Below are 15,016 nucleotides of genomic sequence, written 5' to 3' on the forward strand. Positions count from 1 at the left end.
CTGCTTCCAAAAAGCAGGAGGAGCCATGGACCAAAGAGGGATCCCTGTTAGGAGCTTCTCACCTCTCTGGGCCTCTCTCTAACCCACTCTTATGGGGATGGAAACCTAACTTGAAGCCCCAGTAACCCTGAACTTCCAAGCTACTCTCCTTCTAGCCTCCCTGCCGCTGCTCCCACATGACCTTAGAAATGAACAACCAAGGCTTCTCACTGTTGCTGCTTCTGCAAGAGCCACAGGTGCCTAGTAAGAGCAAACCAGTAAGAGGTGCCCAAGGAGCGGTGGTATGTCACACCAGATTGGAGATAAGTTCACAAGAGGGAAAGTCAGCATCACTGTTCCGCAGGACTGTGCTGGGATTGGTGATGCTCAACATATTCATAAGCCATCTTACAGAGAGATGAGAGCCAGCAACAAAGCTTGGTTTTTATGCAGTGATCTGCGTAGTCAGAGCTAAAGCCAACTGCAGAATTGCATAAGATCCGCTCCTCAGGGATGGCATGATAAAACCACAGGGGAAATGAGCAAAAATGTAAAGTAATGCACAAAAGGGAAAGCCCCAACCCAGCTGTCTGTGTGTGCAATGCCTTCAGATAGACTCCTAGCACCCAATAAACAGTTTGGAGAATCCCCATGGAAGCTCCCTTGGAAGCATTAGATCTGTAGCTATTAAAAAAAAAGAAAAAAAATTAAACGATAGCAGCAAACAGAAGAGGATCATAGGGGAAAGACGGGGGAGCATCATTATGTTGCTATATAAACCCTGAGGCAACCCCAGCTTGAATACCAAGAGCGTTTCTGGACTTCCCCACCTCCAAAGAACCAAGTAGCACAAGAAAGGCTTTGAAGTGGCTGATAAAGATGTGGAATGGCTTCCGGACCAGGAAGGACTTGAAGAAGCATCAGCTGAGGGTCCCCATGATTCTTGGAAACTAGCTGAGGGGACCCCTGCTAGGAAAGCAAGAACAGTTCTGGGGAGGAGGACAGTGATGTAGTGTTGCAAGGTTTGCACGTTTGCATCTTCAGCAGCCAGCTTGGCACTCCTCAACCTGTAGCTTTGACTTCAGCCCTTCAGCCCTTTGGAGTGTGACCATAGTGTGCCCTGGAGCAAAGGGGCCCAACCTACCCATTCCTACTAAATGAGGACAGGGTCAATATCTACTAGAGCATTGACAGCCTTTTCCAGACTCAGCGCAGGGGCCAGCAAGTATGAGAGGGCCAGACACTTTAGGAAACTACATTTATCGTGTTTCTGCACAACCTCATCCTTCTCCCATCGAGGTGGCTTCCCAAAGGAATTTTGGAGGAGATTTTAATCACCTACCCCACACAGCTGAGCCTCAAATCAATGCCCTGAGGAGTCCAGAGCACCTTTTGCTGCAATAGGAAGGGGGTACCTTGCTATGCTGAAAGTCTCAGCCCAGGAAGAGAGGTGGGGAGATACAAGTCTGCAGCCCCCAGCCCTGGAACTGCATTTCAGCTAGTGGATCTCCCCTTCTGGACCACTTTTCTAATGCATGAGGCAGTTCTCCCTGTGCTGCAGATGCTGCTCAGCATGAAGGGCAAAGTACAGAGGCTGGCCCTGGCTGTTGGTACCTTGAAGGAGGAAGGGCTTCCCAAGGCAATGCTGCAAGGTTTATCACCATTGCCCGACTCCATCTCCATCTCCAGCCCCCTCTTTAGATGCTTCGGCCAGCCACCACCCTGCCTTAAACAGACCATACCTCTGAGTGGGTGCTTGCCTGCAAGGCCTTCATGGCACACCAGGAGCAGCCAGGCAGCGAAGCAAGCCCTACGCCTACAGACACCAAGCAGGTCTCTTCCTTCCTCAGTCCCGTTTCCAGGGTCCCTAAACCCCAATGCTCTTTCCCACGAGCCGAGCCCCTGCGTCGCCCCATCTCACTTGTGCAGTGTCACATGGGAAAAGACTACCCTTGGGTCAATATTTTTTTTTTTTTATTAAAATATTGTTATACCAAGTGGAATGCTACAGCAATCTCGGTATAGGGCGGCATAACGAAACAGCCAGGTTTACGTTTAAATACTTAAGATAACTTAAAATGCACAAACAAGAACTCATTGTCTTTGGCAGAAAAAAAGTTCACAGCACGAAAAAATACTTAAAAAGAAATACCAATATTAATATAAAATATATTAAGTTGTTTTTTTCCTCTTTCATATTTTTTTTTGTTTTCCACTTTGTAAACAATGCACAAGAACCGAACGCATTTTTTACGTGTCTAGGAGAGAAAATAAAAAATGCAGTTGTCCAGCAAATGCATAGATGTTTAAAGAAGAAAGAAAAAAAAAATACACAAAGGCCAAGGCTGGAAAGTATCCGAGTTCAGAAGACTGAGAAACTCTCACTAAAATCAAAGTTGGCTACTGCCAGAAGCCAGCTGCCAGTAGACAAGGGAGGTATGAGGATTCCCAGTGAGAAGAGACCAGGCGTAGCTCGCAGATCCAGAAAAGGGCGACACATCCCACCCCAGCAAAATCAGACATGCTTGTTTCGCTTCAAGAGTATTTCATCCCCGCTTTCAATCAGATTTCTCCTCCACCTCTTTTTTTTTTTTTTTGGTACAACCACTACCCCATTCCCTCCCTTTACAAAGACAAACCTGTCAATTGAAACATACCTAGGACTCTTCTGAAAGCTCCTTCTCAAATCCCTCTCCTTCCCGCAGCTGCACTAGAAACCCAGAGGTATGATGCCGGCAAACAAAGGTTTTCAACTCCTGACCCTGGGACTGCTCAACTTGGCCACATGGATTTGGATGGAGCTCAGTTGATGGAGACTGGCTGCAGATCTCTCCTGGCTCTGCCCCTGCAAAGAGCAGCTCAGAAGCAGAGACGTATCCATACTCGCACAGAGACATTTGGCTCATGGCTACTATTCAGACAGAAGGGAAATTCCAGTCAGAAGAGCCATGGAAAAGCACCCTGAAGGAAACATTTCAGGGGACTCCGAAGGCAGAGATCCAGAGACAGGATCTGGGCAGAACAAAAAAAAGGACCTGAAAAGTGAGGGGGAAGGAAAGATACGCCATGATCAGCAAAGGAGGCTGGAGAGGAGGAAGGGAAAGAAACTGAAATGATAAATATGTTTGCTCCTGTTCTACAAAACATGGATGTATTTACAGGGGGATCATGTCTCCTGGGCTGCAAGCCCTCGTCACTGTACAACTTCCACACACAAACACCTCCAGGGTCTTGAGCGCTCCAGAGCGCCTCTTGTCCTGTGCAGTTCCAGTCCCTCTGGCAGGAGGGGAGGCACGTGCATGCACAGGGCGATGACGGGATGCAAAGTAGTGACTCTGGCCATCCCAGCAGCAAGCCCCACTCCCTGAACCTGGCGGCACAGATCTGCAGCACGAGGGCTGCTAGGGCCATCTGCCAAAACCAGCCTGCCCACAAACGAGATGCCGCTGTCCTCCAGGTCACAGCTTGGAAGGAGAGGACAGCTCTATAACCTCTTCGCCTTGGCTGGCTCCGTGTCAGTGACCAGGGGACTGTGGAGCTGGCCTTCCCTGGCTGCAGAGCACTGTTTTCTTGCAGGAGAGCATGGGCAGGGACCAAGCACAGCTCTGACCACAGCAGGCCATGTGGAGGGTTGGAGGCACGGCCCGGTCCCCTGCCCCGCAGACTGTAGCATACTGTCTCCGAACCCTTCTTCTCTCAAACTCCGCCATCCAGGAATTTGCTGCTATGGAGAACAAGTCTCAGCCAGGCATCTGGTGACCTAAGGGCTTCTCTGACCATACAGCAGTCTGTGAGGTTGGAGAGGATAACGCATCTGCCTTGGGTGGCCAGAACTGCCCGTCCTTAAATCAAGATCTCCACCATGTCAGATAGGTCAAGGGCTCTCGCAGCAGCCAAGCTCTCTGCAAAGAAACAAGGTGAGACCATGAGAGCCGTGGAGCAGCAAAGAGAGACGGCCAGTGCCTGCCCTGCCAAAGGCTAAGCACTGTGCCTGCTGCTGGGCCTTTCTCTCCACCCGAGCCCAAAAGGAGGGTGTTGAAGAGAAAAGCTCCACAGAATTCATACCTAAAAAGGTGACAAGTGATTTCAGGAGCTCAGACAGACCGTTTTCAGTTGGGATCTGTAAAATGCCTTAAAATCACTGATGCTTTTCTAAATCCCATTGAAGTTCTCCCAGCAGCTGTCTCTCCCAGACTCCTAAGCTCATGTGCTGGATCCCAGGCCCCCAGTTTCTGCTTGCTCACGCTAGCCAGGCTGCAAAGGGAGAGACTCTGGCCCCTCTCTCACCTGGCCAAAAGGCTAGAGGAGGTCAAAGATTGGTTTTGACCCTGTAATTTTCTTTCTGGATGGTCAATTGGAGAGCACGTTAGCCCAGTAGGAGTGCTTTGGCACAGATTCACAGTCTCAGATCGAAGCTGCAAGTGATAGCAGAGGAAAATCCAGGCTTGCTATCTTCCCTCCTGTCTTTTCCCCTCCACTTTTCCATGCTTCTTCTCAGCTAGTGACTCCACTCTGCCCCTCCAGTGCCGGCAGCATCTCATCCCACAGTACACCTTCCATTAGTCACGGCCGTGGGAGGCCAAGCCCTGGTAGCTGGCACAGAGGAACCAGTTCCTTGCTCATGGCTCAGCTATGCAAGGCGCTCGGAGCAGAGTGGGGAACGTCCCCAGGTTTCCTCTGCGCCCAGACCCACGGAGGCCCTGACGGTCATTTCAGGCCCCATCACTTAGCCCCTCATCGGTTCCAGGAGGGACAGCAGAAAGAAGCCAGCAGGACTTACCCAGTGAGCTGGCCGGACACTCAGGCCCCTCACCCTGACTGCTACTCTCAGCCAGGCTGTCCGTCTGCGTGCTCCCATCCTTGCTGCCATGCTTGGAGTGAAAGGGCAGGGGGCCAGAGGTGGGCAATGCTGCTGGCTCCTCTGCTGGGGCTTTGCTGGCTGGAGGAAGATGGAAGAGATGTTGTTAGAGTTTAGGTGTTCAGCTCTTCCATGAGGCCCTTGTGTTTTGCGATGGGTCGCCAGGATCTATAGTCACACTGCTTAGTGGACAAACCCCACCCCCCCGAGAAACAACCCAAATCTCTTGAAGGACAGAGAGTTACGCCCAAAAATGCAGGGGGCGAGGGGAACTTCCAGACAACTCCTTACCGCAAAGCAGAGGCAAGGAGCATGTAGAAACCTCCATTTACCTGCACCTCCTCGGGAGGTACCCTCTGTCAGCCGGTCGCTTGGGCTAGCACCCTGCCAGCTCTGGGTCCCAGAGGCTACAAAAATGGACGGCACGGACTTGGCCGGCCGCAGGGAGCCTTGGAGAGCTTTGCTGGGGTCTTTCCGTGAGCGCTGCTGCAGCACTTTGATGACGGCATCCTTCTCCAGTATTTGGGCGTGAAGGACTTTTAACCTGGAGAGGTCGAGAGAGAGAGAAGTTGAGACAGAGCCGAGGCAGGAGGCTACAGGACTTTACTGGCTGGGGCGGAGGGGGTGGATGATAAAGTCTCCTTTGGACAAAGCCTCATCCGGCCCAGCTGACCTGGCTCCTGGCTAGCCACGGAGAAGCCACACTGGAGACACTCAGTGACAGCACTGCCCAGCCAGATCAAAGAGCAGCTTTTTGGAAAATATTGCACATGAGATAGCACTACCTGTTCTCCATTTCCTGATGCTTGTGGTTGGCCAGGAGGAGGTCCTCGTTGAAGCTGCTGTTGGGGGAGTGCCGTGGGGAATGGCTGATGAGTGTCGTGTCCCGCTGGGCGGCGGCGGTGGCTGCAGCATCCATGGCAAACTGCCGCATGGTACACTCCTCTAGGTACTTCTGCTCCCACTTGGTCATGTCGGCCTCCAGCGCAAGGATCTTCTCCTCCTTCTCCCTCAGCTGCTCGGAGAGCGTGTGGGCGCTCAGCTCCGAGGGCCCCCCACCTGGGGCACTTGCCTGCCTCTGCACCGGCAAAGAAAACCCCCAGAGAGAGTGAGATGGTGCCAGGAGGAGACGCTGCCTGGCACTCACTGCCCCAGCCTCTCTGGCACCCAACATGCAGCGCTGCCAGCGGGACCCCTCACCTGCTGAGCCCGCAGCATCTTCAGCTCCTGCTCCAGGCGGGTGCGGAGCCGCAGCTCCAGCTGCTCCCGCTTCTCGCAGGCGGCCTGGAGCTGGCCCAGCGCTGCCTGCAACCTCTCCACCTTCTCCACGTACGCCCGCTTCTTCCGCAGCTCGGCCTCAGCCTTGGCCGCCCGGGCCTGGGCACTGCCCAGCGCCTGCTCCAGCAGCTCTGCCCGTCGCCGCTGGTCCTCGTTAGCGCTGCGCAGCAGGGAGACTTCCCGCTCCAGCTTCTCCTTCTCCTGCTGGTGCTCATAGCCTGCCAAAGGCACCCTCTGTGTTAACCAAGCAATCCAGCCCGGGCCCCGGTACAGAGCTCTCCTGGGCCCCTGCCTGCCCAGGCAGCCACAGGGCTGATGAAGGACAGAAGCTCTGAAAACCCCCTCCCCACCGTATTGAAATGCAGGGCGAGCTCACTGTGGGAGCTGGGAGCCAAGGTCAAAGCTGTCAAGCTCCAGATCTGCTTTCCCTGTCCCCCCCAGGCAGATGTTTCTGAGCTCGCAGGGTGAGACTAGTGGCGAGTGTGGACCAGGGATTATCACTCCTCTGCCCCACTCCGGGAAGCCATGCTGCCTGGCTGGGCTTTGCTTTTCCTGCCTGTAACATACTGATAGGCAGCTCTCTGCAACGAGTAGTGGAAGCTGCTACCGCAGAGCAGGGCTCTACCTCCCACACGAGGTAGCTGTTACTCAGCAGCAAGCTCCAACAGCTTCTCTCCTACCCATGGGAGCAGCGCCCTGCATTTCCAAGGCGTTTTGCTCCTGTAAACAGGTACGGCCCAGCCTGCCTGCTTGATGTGGCCACCTCTCCCCCAGCAGGCAAGCCACGTCAGGGCCAGATGGCTTCCCAGGAGCATGGGGAGGCACAACAGAAAGAGCCTTGGTTTGGCACATTTTAGTCCAGCCTTTGACTCGGGCCGGGCCTTGCGTACGTGAGGGGAAAAAGCTGTCCTGATTTGAGTCTAGCCACCTTAGGGAAGGGGATGCAATTCCTTGCAGATAACACTAACGCTGGGCCTTTCTGCTGAAAAGCGTGCCTAAGCCGGCCTCCAAACTAAATCAACAGTGGCTAGATAGGGAACAGACGTAAGAGACTATCGGAGGTGTTCCCAGCCTTTGGCAGAAACAACGAGAAGGATTTAGATATATTTTTCCCTTAAAAGCCCAACCCGGTGTAGTTGCAAGGTGTAAGGAAAAGGAATAGCACGAGGGCTGGGCTGGAGAGGGGAGGGAGTGTGGACTTTGTGCTGGAAGAGCCAGAGCAGTGGCTGGAATGCGGAGAATGCAGGTCACACCGCTGGGCCGGGATTAATGGCTCGCGTCCAGTGCCAAGAACAGCTTAATTCTCCCTGGGGAATGGCAAAAGCTTCCACCCGGGATCCGCCTCCTCCTCAAGCTTAAAGGGACTGTACCTTGCCCCACCGCCACAAGAACAGGCCTGAACACTCTTATCTGCAGCACAGAAACGCAGCACGAAGGCGCCACGGGGTACGTGAGATGGGGATCAAGGCAGAGATAAGCAGGCAACTCCATACTCACACTTCAGCAATGCTGAGCGGTCAGCGGGGGACTTACTTTGTGCAAGGAGTTTCGCCACTGTGCCTTGATTATTCTCCTGGTTTTCCTGGGTCTTGCTGGCCAGCTGCTTGTTTGCAGATTCCAACCGTTCTGGTCCAAATGCAATTAAAACCACTTACAGTTAAATATAAATTCAGTTGAATTAACTGGGAGCAGCCTGGCTCCCAGTGAAAATAACCAGCCTAATAAAACTAGCTCAAAACAGAAGAGGTGGGGAAATGCCAAGGGGTGGAGAGCACCCACTGAGATAGAGGAGCAGAGAGGTGTCACCAGCCAGATGGAGGGATTAAACTGTCCTGGCTGAGGGCTCACACGGAGGAGAGGGACAGAGGCAACCTGGCCACACGCACCCAGATGCTCTCACTGGGCAGAGACTGACCTCCTGAAGAAGGGCAGGCATTTGCCTGGCATGTGGAGGGAGCTGCACCACCCCAGTCCAGATCACAGTGCAATTATAATCATTATCCTTTCTCACTGGAAACAGCAGAGCTGAGAGATGTTCCTCCTGTCTAGCACTGCCCACAGCCCCTCACCTTTCAGGTCCCGGTTGAAATCCTGGAGCCGACGCATCTCCCCATCTCTCTTGCTCCTCATGGCTTTCTCCAACGCTTCCCGCTTGGAAGATGCCTTCATGAGGTTTTCATAATCCTCTGAAATGCGCTGAATCTCCGTTTCCAGCTGAGGGAGGAGGAAATGACAGACTGAGGTTAGATATTCTTGGAATGAGGAAAAGAAAGGGAGACGTTGGCTAAAGATCACCCAGATTTCTCAACTTGACCTGGGCTGCCAAAGGAGCATTGCAAATCCACAGGACCCCAGAGGTCAGTAATCTTGTCTTTCACCTCCATCGACCCGAGCTCACATCCCGCACCAGAAACCAGCCCCTTGCCCACAATGGGGACAGGGATGGTAGAAGGTTTGCAGGTCATGACAGAGGTGCAGGGCAGCAGAAATCCAGTGTGTGAGGGAAGCCTGCCTGCACTTGCCGCCTGGCCCAAGCTTTGCCCATAATTATTACATGCGTGTCAATAAAACACCTCCAACCCCTTTCCTTTCACCTTATGTGAACTGGAGCTGGCAGAGCCTTCTCCAGATTGCTTCATAGCTTCTAAAAATCATTCATCTTCCCCTGCCCCTCCATTTGGTACCTGCCTTTTGTTTTAAGCCACATCCCGGTGCTTAGAGAATTGGGGCCTGGCTGAGTCAGTGTCCGCTCCATCCCCACAGGCTCCCATCAACCCCAGGGAAGCCACTCCAAGGCTAGCTCTAGCTGGAGCGCTCGCCTGCCTGTGGTGGCTCTCGGTGGGGCGGAGGTGGGTCAGGGAGGCTTCCCGGGAGAATCCCGGTACCCAGCTCAGTGGCGGGGCTGGAAGGGAAGGCGAGCTTTCTGCATGGAGAGCCATGGGTTGTCATCCCAGCAGGGTGCCCCTGGCCTGATCCGCAAGGCTGTGCTTGTCCAGGGCGCGCACCAACGCTGCTCCAGCCAGACCAGCTCAACCGGTACGGGTACATTTTTGCCAAAATAACTGCACTTCTCCAAGGGGCTCCTAACAGCCAGGATCACAGCACTCCACGCCCCAACCAGGGCTGCTGCAAACTCCTGCCACAGCCTGACCTTAGCAACACGTTGCTGATCAAGAGGCAAAACTCAAGTCTTCCTGCCTTTAACCTTGCAGGCTCACAGGGAGTCTTCTCCCTCACCATGGCCGAGTTCATCCCACTCGCCTCTTTATCATACTGCAGCCACGCTCTCCTCTGCACTCCTGGCTAGCGGGCTTTGGCTCTCCCATGCCACTGTTCACCCCCCAGGGCTGGCACATGCTCCAGCCTCCATGGCACAGCCTCTCTCCTTGCCAGGAGGCCTCCAATGGCCCATTTGTTCTGTGTGACTGGCGGGGAACAGGCCTCCCCTTGTGTGCATCTGCACAAAGGACTTTCTGTGGCGGCCAGGCACAGACCCGGGGCGGGAGGGACAAGCAGAGAGAGAGGGCCCAACTGTTACCAGAGACGGAGAATGGGCTCTTTTTCCCCCCTGACTTAACAGCAGCTTGGCTGAGGACTTGTTGTGCATGCTGTTGAATCACAGCTGTTTGGAGGGGTGGGGGGAGAAAAAGTCACCGGACGGAGGGGGAGAGATTAAAAAACTAAAGGGGGTGAATTTTCGCAACAGCTGTTTGATCCTCCTCCAGACAAGAAGAAAGGAAGCGCAGAAGCCTTCCTGAAACCAGGAGACAAAGCCAGGGCCTCATCTTAGGCAGGCGCGTTCCTCAGCAGAGCAAGGCCACCACGCTCAGTGCAGGATGGGGAAAGGAGCCCACTCTAACCCAGCAAGGCTTCCAGAAAGGCTCTTGGGGTAGGGAACGCAAACCCAATCCGCCCAGAGCTTGCAGCAAGTTGGGCAGGAGGTCATGCAGCCCCATTTCCCTCCTCTGAAAGGGATGAACCTTGAGAGGAGAGCCCTGGGTAAAAAGCAGAACGTTCGCTGGCCCTGCCAGATCTGCTTTGGTGGAAATGTCTTTTCCTCCCACTCTCTCACCTATGCTCCAATACCCCAGACTGTGAAACTCTGTCTATGTCAAGACAGCCCAGGCCCAACAAGCCTGACATACAACATATGTGCCTCAATTCCTTAAATTCCCTTGAGAAAACGTCCCTTCAGGCACACCAGCTTTTCTAGGGAGCTCCTTGTTCAGCACTAGCAGAAAGCGATGGCACTCTTACACCATGCCTATCCTAAACAACTGCCAGTCAGGCCAGGTTATTGCAGCCTGCTCTCCAAAGTGAAAACGCCTTCACCCCCTCTAAGAAGCTCCCTGGATGAAAGGCGAGATGCAACACAAACGTGCAGCACCTGGCACTCCCACCCCACCAGGTGCTCCAAGCTATCTTGCATGCCCTGCACTGAGCTCCTGCACCAGCCAACAGCTGCTGCCACTCTGCTCGTTTACCTTCTGGATCCGGCTCGCTTTCTCAACATATCCCTCCAGCTCCTGCCGTAGCTTATCACTTTCCCTTTGGAGCTTCTCATTTTCCCGCAGCAGTTTTTCGTTGTCTCTCAGTACAGTCTCCACCTGGACCAAGCGGGTGCTGGCCGAGGCTGCCTGGGCTGTCATCAAGGCCTCCATCCCGGCAGGGGTGAGTGAGCCTAGCGGACTGTGACATAGGGGACTCTGCTGTGGCAGGAAAGCTTGAGGGACGTGAGTCTGCATCACCCTGAGGGAGAGGAAGAAGCAAGGACACTCAGAGGCCTCCCAGGGCTGAAGCACGTTGGTCAGCTCCCCTGAACCGCAGCTGGCAACAGTCAGGGGAGCCCACCAGCCACCTCGCTTCTCTTATGACCCGTTACAAACCCACAGACCTCCAAGGGACCCCAGTGTTTTCAGCCTCGCGCTGACCCGTGTGGAAAAGCAAAGCAACGGGGAGCCTCAGCAAATCCTGTCGGCCCCGCTATGTCTTGCCAGGGTGGCAGACACTGGTCTGTGCTTACGCATCTGAGGACAAAACAGGTGCTGGGACCCTTCAGGTTGTACTTGAGTCACCCGAAAGGACGAGGGAGGCTCTCAGAGGTTTCTAACATGCTTTTCAGACAGAGCTGGGAAGCATTTGCTTTGTAAAGGTTGATCTCAGAAGGCCAGGGCTGCACCTTGCCCTAACGACTTCAAACGTGAAGGAAATCTGCTCCTGCAGTGACTCCTTATGCCGGGACCCCTTGTGCGGTGGGTGCCCAAGCATTTCTGAAACTGGGAGTTAAGTGCCTGGGTCGCTTCAAAACTGGAGGATGTCAATGCTAGGTCAGGATAGACTCCCAGGCCCCCCCACCCCACTGCCAGCGACACCAGTAACATTCAGCAAAAGGATGCATCTCGAAAGCATACGGCGCTATTTCTTTTTCTTGTCATTCGCTGGCGGGACAAAGCCAGGGCGCAGGCTCCCCGGGTGGCTCTTTACTAAAAGAGCTCTCCAAGAGACTACGAATACATCCTTATTATATTTTGAACGCGGTGAGCAGGGGCTGGCCTGGCTCCCCTGCCGCCCTCCCCACCACGTCCCGCACTGGAGCAACTGCTCCGAGTTCCTCGACGTCCCAGCAGCAGCCTGGAATCCCCAGAACGCCGCGCGGCCGCCCTGCCGGAGCCGGCGCGGCACGGGACCCCGGCCGGGCTCTGCCAACGGCTGGCCGCCAAGCGACCGCATTCCTGCGGGATGATATAGGAGCAAGAAAGAATAAATACATCTCCCTTGCAGCTCCCCTTCCCCTCTTTGTTCCCCTGGAAAGAGAACATTTCCTGCCAGAGATGCTATCGTTTTTTGTCCGGCTAGGTCAGCGAGGCAGGAACCGTGGTGCGCGCTTCCACCTTCCCCCAGTGCAGCAGCAACCTGCAACTCTCTTCTGTCCCTCTTTTTGTGCAGCAGTAGAAGCAAGCCCACTCCAGATGCCGGCTGAAGGCCTGATGCTCTGTGCTTCCCAGAGCTGCCCTAGCAGATTTTTACGTGGGCCCTGTTAGAAAGAACCTGAGGACGGCAGAGCCAGGCTTTGCCAGCAGTGTAAAGACACTAAAAGGAAGGAAAATTGCCCTGTGCCTTTTTATCTGCTCCACTAACAACCTTCACCAGCCCATAGCTCCATCGAGCAGAGAGAGAGGCCTTCATCAGCTTCCCTAGAACTCCCCTGTGGCATGGAGAGCACGTCAATCCAGTGCTAACCTCTCTCCCTTGGACAGCATGCAGCTCTCTTTGTGCCAGCGTTATTTGCTCTGTCATCAGCCTGCAGACTCCCCCCAGCTTGGGACCACAAGGACAGGTTTCCATGGAGTGGTGAGTACATTTTCCTTCCACCCTGGCCCATGCCTGTTCCAAATTTAGCCATTTCCTGATCTGGTTCCAGCTCCTAAATTAACCCAAAATTCCGTCCAGAGCATTGGGGGGGGGGGGGGAAGGATCTTTGGAGGCAGTTGAATTTTCATTGCCAACTGGAAAAATTGACCTCCAGTTTGGCTGCACCAAGGGCAAGTGTGGCCTTGGCACTTCAATAGGGAGATGAGAGGACTGGTGTGGTCAGCAGGTACAGATGGTGCCCCACAGGTGAGCAACAGGGGCACCTATGGCTCCCAGAGCCCCCACAAAACCTGGTGCAGGGGCCTTGAGCTAATCCGAATCCAGCGCTGTGAGAATGAGCAGTTCAGCAGTGGTGCTGAGGTTGTTGCATGCCCCATGTGCCCAGTTGGCTCAGCCCTCTCCTCCAGGGAGTGGTGAGCCGTAGAGCACCCAAAGCTCCCATCGCTCTCTGGGGTGCGCAGACTGCGTCCCACTCTGGGTGCACAACTTGTGGCTAGCCACTTCAGCCTAGGATCTTCGTGCTCCGCAAACCCTGGCTTATCCGTGCGCTAGGGGCACCAGAACAGACAGGACACTGGGCTGGGAGTCACCTCCTGAGCACGCTGCACCCCCAGAAGAGCTCATCACCTGTGCAAGGGGCTGTAGGTTACCTGATGTCAGGGTGCTGAAATGCAGGACCTTCCCGCGAGCAGGGTCTGGGATCCGCCAGGTAAGCAACCGAGGCGTCCTGGGAAGGCAGGACGTAGGGGTACTCTGGAGGAGGTCCCCGTGGCTCGGTCCCCTCGGAGTGGTGGCCTCTGAGGGCAGAGAGCTGGTAGTGCCTGGAAAGCTGGGGGTAGCTGTGAGAAGAGCTCATGTGGTTCTGCGCCTTGGCCCCGTTCCTCTCCAGGGACATCTGCATGAGGCGTTCGCTCAGCGACCTCACATGGCCGTGCTTCAGGTCCTTCAGCGAGTCGTCCGGGCGCCTGCCGCTGCTCTCGGCCCTGCGCTGCCCGCTCTCGCCAGGAGCGGCCTGGCAGGCCCCCCCAGGCTGCTGCCCACCCCGCTGCAAGGCATAGTACTGGGAGTGAGCCTTGGCCTCCTCGTACGTCGGAAGCTCCTCGCCCTTGTGCTGGGGCTGGTAGAGCCGATACAGGCTGTTTTCCAAGTAGACGTGGTCGGAGTGATGCTCCTGGCCCTGGGGTTCCTGCCGCGTGGACTGCTGCACCATTTGGCTTTCTTCTTGGGTAAGGCTTTCGAGAGAGGAGCGGGGACTGCCGGTGCCGCCCGCTCCGCGCAGGGCTTGCTGCTGGATAGCCAGCAGCGTGCGGTTCTCAGTGAGGTTTCCGTATCTCAGCTGCTCCTGGATGAGGCGGTGCAGAACTGTCCCGGTTGAATCCTCTGCCGTCCTCATCTCTGCCTGCTCAGCTGGCAGCCTCCACTTCCACCAGAGAAAGATGTCCCCCGATCTAGCGGCAACTAGCCACGCTGAGGCACCTGTGAGGGGAGAGAAGGGACATCAGGAACCGGCCCAGGCAGGAAACAGCAAAAGCTTCTTAATGCACGCTCTCCAAGGGTTTTGTTTTCCAGGAATCCCGCTTGGGCGCCCTGGCAGGCATCCATTTCCCGGGGTGCGCTGGCCAAGCAGAAGCCCTCCGCGTCAGCGCGAGGGCGGACGGAGCCTCCACCGAGCCCGAGGGCTGAGCACCGGCCCCCTCCTCGCAGCCTGCGGGCTGCAGCCAGCTGGCAGGCTCCCGGCGAAGGCGCGCACCCTCCAGCCCCGAGCGAGCGGCGCTGCGGGCTCGTCCGGCCGGGCCGGGGCAGCGCGACCCCCGCCGCCGCCGCCGCAGAAACGGAGCAAAGCAGTCGGAGCAAAGCCGCAGGCAGCGCCCCCCCCCCCCCCAACGGAGGCGCCGGGCTCCCGGCGGGGGGGGCTCGGCACAGGGCAAGGCAGCGGCGCTGCGGGACGGGGCGGGCGACACTTACCGCAGCATGGCGAGGAGCAGCGCGGCCACGGTGCTGCCCGGGGAGCGCGGCCGGCGGCACTGCGCGCCGCGCCGGCAGCCGGGGGCCGGGCCGGGCCCAGCTATGCCAGGAATGCGGGGCCGGACCCGCCTCGCCCCGCCCGCCGCCGCCGGGGCCGGGGCCGGGCCGGGCCGGGCCGGGAGCGGCCGCCGACAGGGGGAGCCTCGGCGCGGCCCCGCGCCGCCCGGGGAAACTGAGGCAGGGCTGCCGGGGTTGCAGCGGAGTCGGCCACGGGCGGACCTGCAAACGCGCAGCTCGGAAAGGAGAGAAATCCATCTCCCGCTTCCTGCTCGCACCCCGAGCGTACTGCGGTCCCTCATCCCAGCCCGCTTTCCAGTTCGGAGGGCTAGAAAATCCCCGCCAGCCTTGCGCGTGGAGATCCCGCAAGGACTCGAGGGAAAACCCACCGGAGCTGGATAAGGCCGGGTGTGGCAGCGCTTTGCAGCCCTCCAGCGCGTGGCGAGCGCGGGGACGACGCACACTAACAGCTGGGAGCTGGTGGTGGCACCACCGGTGGTGCCCAGC

General features: G+C 56.3%; 1 protein-coding gene across 1 annotated transcript; it reads right to left on the bottom strand.

Annotated features, from left to right (window-relative positions):
* Positions 1 to 1,955: 1,955 nt before the first annotated feature.
* AMOTL2 (angiomotin like 2) lies at positions 1,956 to 14,589 on the bottom strand. Its single transcript, XM_068954297.1, has 10 exons — positions 14,453 to 14,589; positions 13,138 to 13,963; positions 10,600 to 10,864; positions 8,185 to 8,329; positions 7,649 to 7,741; positions 6,038 to 6,333; positions 5,623 to 5,915; positions 5,170 to 5,381; positions 4,760 to 4,918; positions 1,956 to 3,881 (listed from the first exon to the last, which is right to left on the bottom strand). Exons 2-10 carry the CDS (start codon positions 13,878 to 13,880, stop codon positions 3,823 to 3,825), a joined length of 2,265 nt encoding a protein of 754 aa, XP_068810398.1. The 5' UTR covers positions 13,881 to 13,963; positions 14,453 to 14,589; the 3' UTR covers positions 1,956 to 3,822.
* Between the last annotated feature and the right edge of the window lie 427 nt (positions 14,590 to 15,016).

The sequence above is a fragment of the Struthio camelus genome, chromosome 9 (assembly GCF_040807025.1).
Source record: "Struthio camelus isolate bStrCam1 chromosome 9, bStrCam1.hap1, whole genome shotgun sequence".
Lineage (NCBI taxonomy): Eukaryota > Metazoa > Chordata > Aves > Struthioniformes > Struthionidae > Struthio > Struthio camelus.